The sequence below is a fragment of the Bactrocera tryoni genome, chromosome 4 (assembly GCF_016617805.1).
Source record: "Bactrocera tryoni isolate S06 chromosome 4, CSIRO_BtryS06_freeze2, whole genome shotgun sequence".
In the NCBI taxonomy this organism is placed as follows: domain Eukaryota; kingdom Metazoa; phylum Arthropoda; class Insecta; order Diptera; family Tephritidae; genus Bactrocera; species Bactrocera tryoni.
In genome coordinates, this window is record NC_052502.1 from 25860971 (window position 1) to 25868620 (window position 7650).

The 7650-nt window shown below is 39.3% G+C and overlaps 1 protein-coding gene across 1 annotated transcript; it reads right to left on the bottom strand.

Annotated features, from left to right (window-relative positions):
• Positions 1-311: 311 nt before the first annotated feature.
• On the bottom strand, positions 312-2628 carry LOC120774920 (toll-like receptor Tollo). The gene has a single exon (XM_040104796.1). The coding sequence runs from the start codon at positions 2626-2628 to the stop codon at positions 433-435; it is 2196 nt and encodes a 731-aa protein (XP_039960730.1). The 3' UTR covers positions 312-432.
• Positions 2629-7650: the final 5022 nt, after the last annotated feature.

Here is a 7650-nt window from a genome sequence, read left to right on the forward strand (position 1 = left end):
ACAAGTTGATAGTTCTTGGGTTTTAGAGAGAGTAACTATCAAAATATTGTGCTGAAAATTTTAACATTTTTGATTCTGGGGTAATTTATTTAACTTTCACTTTTGGATCTCTCTCTGTAAAGTTAAAGTGTAATCGCCTGACTGGTTTTGTCACTGTCTTCCTTAACTGATCTTTGTAGAACTACTTACCTATATACCGTTTCAAAGCATCTTGAAAGCTAAATAAAACTTTTGTTAATACCTTCTCTTTTTTATTTCAGGTAAGCGCTTTTACATTAAATGAAAGGTTTCCAAAGACCTTAGCAAGTAAGACCTAATCACTATAATCGTGAAACAAATATTTAATATTATTACACATGAATATTTAATAAGATACAATTTTAGCAAATAAACATTTTAATAGTCGGCATACATTGTCCGTGCGTTTCGTGCCTAAATTTTCTCTAATTCCTCCGCATTGCTGTTGATCTGCAGCTCGGCGCGCTGAGCATGTGGCATTGCATAACGAAGCTTACGCCAAAACCACGGATCTCCCCACTTTAGATAGGTGTTCATCTTCAGATAGGCTTTCAGATCTGGATCCAACAGCTCCGTTTCTTTAATTTCACCATGAACCACAAGGATAATACGCGAGCGACCCTCATTCACGGCACACTGATGAGCTGTGCGAAACTCCATCTGAGCCCAGTCGGATTCAATAAAATGCTGTGATAACACAATAATTGTACGACGCGACTGCTCGACCGAGTCAATAATCTGTTCGGGTATATAAGCGCCCGCCAGCCAATCACGTACATGTATACAGACCTTAAAAGGCGGTGTACCCTGCTCCAACCCCGGCACTAGTTCCTTCTCCACAAATTCCTCATCGTGATGTGAATAAGAGATGAAAGCATCCCATTTGCGATCACGATCCACATCCCGCTCACTCACACAGCACAAGCACAAGCGATGCGCATAGAGCCAGATTTTCAATTCGATACGGTATTTGTAGTAACACAGTGCGGTGGTGGTGAGTGTCAGGCCCACTGCGATTACACAAACCAAAATGACCACCAAAACAGTACGCACACCCATCTCTGGCAGGCAAAAATCGCGAAAGGAGAGATCAAGCAGACGCGCCAACTGTGGATTCTCGCAGCGCATGTCAGCCGCATCACCGAGCCGCCTGCGATTGTTTTTGACAAAGCTAAGTAAGGGCTGAGCGCTACAGTTACAATCCCATGGATTCTCCGAAAGGTGGACGGTGGTGAAGGACTCACTCTTATTCAGTGTGTCAATTAATTGTGCACCGATTAGTTTTAGCTGATTTTGACGCACATCGAGGTCGGAGAGAGCATTGGTCGAGTGATTGCTGGAGCCCAGCCGATCGCAGAGATAGTGTAATGAGTTATTGCGCAACAGCAGACGTTGTAGACGTTGCAGACCTTCGAATATCGCGCAATCTTCATCAGCTGCCCAATCGAGTTGATTATTTGTGAGATCGAGCTTTATTAAACGATTGGGTTGGGCGAAAGTATGCGAGGCGATTGTGCGCAGTTCATTGCTGTCGACCTCTAGTTCGATTAGGGATGTCAAGGGCGGTAGCACATCGGCAGCCAAATGTCGCAAACGATTGTGACTCAATGTCAGCTTCACTAGCTTGGTAGTTGCATCAAAGAATCCTAGCGGTATGAATTGTATGCGATTTTCACCCAAATTTAATGTTTGTAGACCTTTCTGCTGTGCTAAAAGTTTAGACGGCAGCTCACTCAATTGATTGCTCATTAAATTGAGATTCCTTAGCATCTTCAGTGGCGCAAATATATGCTCGGGAAGTGCTGTTATGCTGCAATTTCTCATATAAAGTCCTCTAATCATAGTCAAATTCTGAAATATATTCTCACGCAAACGATGCTCGAAATAATGGCCACGCAAGGAGAGCTGACGCAGGCGTCGCAAGTACTGAAATGCATCACTCGGAAATGTCAAAAGCTCGCCGATCAAAGTGATGTCATTAATATTTGGCACCGGCTTGAATAGATCAGTCGGCAATTGCATGAAGTTCAAGTCGATTGTGAGTGCAAAAAGATCGGGCATTGGTGTGAGTATATCACCAGCAAGCTCCTGTCGCGGCAAGCTTAACTCGTTGACGCTTGGCGGGTTCGTATCAGCGCGTAACTCTAAGGTGGTTACTTTGCGTAAACGACTGAAAGCACTTTGGAAAATCTCGAGCGTTAGTTGTTTCATCTTTAAACCGTGTACATTCAGTGTTGATCTCGGCGTTAGCGCCAACTGGACTAGCAGATCGGAGATGTGCATGCAGTTGTATGTGGTTGTAGAGGTGGTTTCTCGTAGTGTACCCAAATGTGGTACATTTGAGATCTTATTCACATGAAAGTCATCGCCACATTTTAATTCGACACCATTCACATTGCTCACAGAAATATTTACTGAGGACGAGGCACATATTATTTCGGTCGAATTGTTCACATCACGGACGCAGTCACAGTTACCAAGCGTAGTGATACTCGCGCAGTCTTCGGCGGTTAATGCTGGTACACTTTCTTCCTCGAACTCTATAGCACGCAGTATGTGGAAATATGGAATAACCACTAAAATGACCAAGACTAACTCCGACTGCCTCATTTTCGGAGGCAACAATTATGGTTCCGTACACGTAGCTTTGTGGAGATGGACTGAACTTTGTAATTGCAATGCTGTGGAGATATTCTTGCTGGTGTCCACTTAGTGTTAGTTGCATACAATGGGCTTCCTTTCATTTTGTGAATCTTCTCGAGCGCTTGATTGACGTTAGCCAGTGTTGAAAACTCTCTTCTCTCGCTCTAATCACTAGGCTCTACAATAATTAGCGGTTAACAAATAATCGCTTTATTAATAAATAATAAAGATGTACATTCAATTATATTGAGTACTTTAATGAATGACTGGTGCGAAAGCTTGACTGATTGTCGGTTTGCGGATTGTGCGAAGAGATAATTAATTGTGTGAATATGAATCGCATTTTGCATATAATTTCACAGAAATGTATTTTAAGCATTTTGGAAAATGTAAGGGCTGACGAAATAAAACACATTTTTAAGTATTTTAATACAACTCCTTATTATCGCTCTCAAATAGGTTCCATGTAAAACCCGAACTAAACCTAAACCTAAAATAAAGTTATATCAATGTAGGAAAATTTTTTTTATCGATTCGTTCGGTTAGCGTGTGAAGTTTAAATGGACCAGTGCGAATTAAATGTGATCAGTTGGTATTACGTGCTCTCAATATGCGCTGAAATTTTTTACAAACTTAAAGAAACTAAGAAAGCTTATTTAGTTATATTTTAAGTTTAGCTTTGTATCTTGTAATGTTCAAACATTAGTTCGAGTTGCTGTGAACGGCTTCGATTGGTGAGTTGATACACCTTTTTCTGAACTATGTTTTCAAGTCTTCTGGTAATGACAAATTCAAGTAGCTGAGATAAAATAGCAATAAACGATATGACGAGGCGCTTTTAGAAGGTTTTTATATCAATGATTTTGAATACCTTCCATGACATTTGAACTTATCTGGTTTAATCAAGTGCTTATTATCGCTGTAAGCGTTGTTAGTACTTAACGCGATAGATTTTAAACTACATCGGCAGTTATCAAGTAGAGGCCAGTAGGCTTTTTTGGTTTTAATTTAGTTTTGTTGAAATTTACAACTCTTTTATTTGTTATTCGCTTAATTTCCATGCTGCGAAGTTTCCAGCTGTGTAAGGTACCATGCTGCCGTAGGTCTTTCTGAGAGGATTTGACAAATTTGGTTTTCTAGTATTTTTGAAAGCTTTCCAAAGGAACTAGTCTGTGATTTTGTTTAATGTAAGTTTATTGATTTAGTTTGAAATGTTTTGATTTTTGAATTTTTTGATTTTGTTGCTGAGAATCTTACTTAAGTTGTTTAGTTCTGTTTTATAATTAAGAAATCGTGTGTTTTGCAATTTTTATACAGTTTTCTCTTTTTCTTTACAAGATCCATAATGTCTGTTGGATATTCAGTGTTTAAGTTTTTTTATTTCAAAATTGTAGTACTTTTCCAAGGCGATTCTATGAATAATTTTTGTAAATTTATTTACTTTATCTTTCAAAGTTGATGGTGTTGTTTTTTTTCTGTAAGATTATTATTTTTGTTCAGCAATACTACTTGTATAAGTTCTCTAAAGATTATATGACAATACTGTAGTATTTTGTTTATAACTATAGCATATTCGCGTGGGTTTCTTTGTTACAACATTTAAACGTTTGTTTAAGAAAAACGTTTAGAATAATTCATGGTATGTTCCCGTTTCAGCTTGGCCAAGAACGAATGACGTGAATTTTTGAAACTTTGTTCTGCAATGAACCATATTCTTGTGAGACGTTCCGTATCGACCTGAAAAAATAGTAGCCAGAAGGGATAAGATTAAGATATAAGATAAGGTGTGGTCAAACTTCCTAGCCGCTGTTTTCTAAATAGTTTTAATGCAGTCTTGCAGTATTAGGCCGAGCGTTGCTCTGATAGAATGTTATTGCCTAGTGTATAGTCGCAACTTCGAGATGTTTTTCGGCAACCGTTAAATTCAATTTGATGAATTGTTGTTAGTAGAGTTCACCATTAATAGTTCGTCCATTTTTTTAGTTAATAATACTGAAGGTTATAATTCTGATCCCACCAAATACAGAGAATTACCTTGCTGTCATGGATATTTGGATTAGCCTTTGATTTCGCTGGTTTAGCTTATGTTTTTTTTTTAGCATTTGGAGTTGTAGTAATTAATCGATTTTCATCATTAGTCACAATTTGATTCAGAAACGCCTTTTTTATACTTTCGAGCAGGTAAGGTTTATTTCACATTAGATACTAAAATATTTAGGGACTGTAGTTAGGAAATATGTATATTATAAAACGAGAAGGGTTTGAGTGAATCAAGAGATAGTTACTACCAATTTGATAAGTTCGACGCTCGGACTTTAATTGTCCCTACCAACGAAAACTCTCTAACCACCCTTAATTTAGATCAGAAGAAAAATTCAAAAATTACCATTCAGCATCAGTGGGAAAGAGAACTGAGAACATGGCAAGAATATAAAATCCTATTCATGACAGCCATTTTTAAATTAACCAATGTGCTATGAATGTAATAAGTGAACTATTGGACCACTTTCTTCTACACTCTCCTTTAAGTTCTGTTCCAACTTTTGCTCTAAGTAAAAATTCCAATTCATTTAAATGTTACCAGAAAGTTGGCACAAGTGGCGTTTGTGCATGTAAGATGAGGTGCAAAGGGTGGGCGAAAGAATGAAGGCCTCATTAAAGCGAAGTGGCGGCTGGTTGGAAAGGCCTCATGGTACACGTGTATGTGGAGCGTGGAGCGACATCTCGGAATATAATTAACGTAATTTTGAATGCGAAGACGGCAAGGCATGGCAAAACACTACGACATTCCAACACAGCAACCAGTTAGAGAGCATAGAAGGGGTATGCGGTGAAAGAACAAGCAATGCAAAGGAAATATCGCTAACAGTACGAGTACATTAGCGCCAAGTGGTAAAGTCAAACATTATACAAGCTGTCGTTAGCATCAACATCAAGGTACATGAAAATGGCGGTAAGAAACCCAAAGGTGACAGAGAGTCGCTGACGGTGAGCGGGCGGTTTTCTGTAGAGGTTAAAGTGGGAGGGCGCTCAAATGAATTGACAACTAACTAACCTGGTGATAATAATATTTTGGCGTTAGTGCGAGTTTTGGGCCGGAATGCCACATTCTTAAGGGGCGCCATGGCTTTAAAGTGTCATTGTTTTCATGACAGCTAAGGTGGGATACCGCAGAACCCATTCAAACTGCCTGTAATATGCTTTTGAAAGCTTGACCTATAGCCACCACACTAAACACAAGGGCGCAACGGTTACCGTCAGCATGCGGTGTAAGCTTGCAATTTAGTCATGCAGACACTCACATAACGTATATGCGTTGTCGGAGAACTTCCTATCGTGGGAGGTCACATAAGACGTTACAGCAGAGCTCATAAAAATTTTGACAAGCTGAGTGCGCGATCTGTCGAAAGGTCGTGATAGCGTTACACCGTTAGTAAAGTGTAATGCATATGAAGCGCGAAGTATGAAGTAACAACGCCATCAACCCACTCAGGCGCAATACGAGCGATAGCAGCAACAATGGAGCTGCCTTGTGCTGTATTAATTATGCAATCATGCCGTGTGCGCCCTCGCGTGTCTGTTCGCGTAGTCACTCAGAGACATATTCGTATGCCAAAATTCTGCTCGTGACCTAAGTAATATTGACAGCTCTAAGCATAACGGTTACTTAGTAAAGCTTAACGACAGCTGCAATGACTTCGTACATCCGGCCAAAACGCAGAAGACGGCGTATAATTGAAGGGGGCAGCTGTGTCGGTGCCTAAGTGAGGAAGTAAGAAAGTGTGTGAGCCAGGCAGAATACAAATGAGCCAGGGGGAGAGAAGATGATAGTTGGCAGTGCTGAGATTGCATTCCTTAGACTTCGACGGATGTTACGGCAATATTAATGATGACTATTTTAAGCATTATGCTCACAATCTATTTTATATATCTGTGAGAGTAAAACCAAGTCGGAGAAGAGCGTTGAGATTGTGAAGAATTTCGAGGAAGTAAAATGCAGGTATATGTCAGATGAAATTCTAAATAAAATGTTAAAAGCAGTTACGCCAGTTTGCTGATGAGCTTAGGTGAGAACATATAAAATCTGAACTGGGTCAAGGAGAGTTAGGAATAATTTGCTATCTTCGTATTATTTTGAAGGAAATTTAAAAAAAAAATTGTACATATATTCCTATTTTTTATTGAAGTATGATTGGAATGATTGGACTTTTGCTTCAAAATAGGCTCCAGTCTCATCGATTTCTTTCCATCGACCATTCTCTTGAAGTTTAACTCAGACCGTGAGGAGCCAGGAAAAAGTCGATGGGTACCAGATTTGATAAATACGTTATAGTGTAGGAAAACCTTGAAAAATTACAAAATAAATTTGGAAAATACTCCCTACAGAATTTAATTCATCCAGTTTCTTTCAGAATTAGACTCACTAAGAATCACTTTTCGAACAATAACTTTAAACTGATTGTACGCTTGCAGGTTAGGTTACACTGGTTACGAATTGAGGCTTACGACAGTACGTCAACGCTTTTTGCGAAATTTAATATATGATATCTATTTCTGATATTTATGCAGCCCCATGAACTGCGAAGCTCTCAAATATCTAAGACAGACTTCTGGATAAGGTCGGACAGAAGCAGAAGAGGTGTTCCAGCGTCTTTCTCATGCCTTCATCCTGTACTTTCTCCATGCTAATAATGCGCATTCGGGTTGCATGTGATGCCAACATGTTGTGACCTGTGACTATTGGTCTGGTCATCCGTCCTGCAGGCTTTTGGAGACGTGTAAGTATAAAGCTTGGGTGGTTTGCTTCCGTTTTCTTGTAGATGATCTGGGCTACACTGCATCTCCCTTAATATATTCCATCTCACTCTGATACGTCAGTCAGACCTTTCGAAAATTTCATTGGATATAATTGGTTTGGTAGCTAAGTAGATGGTGCTTATGTCAATCTGAACAGATATTTCATTTACAGGAACGACTAAGTGGCCTAGG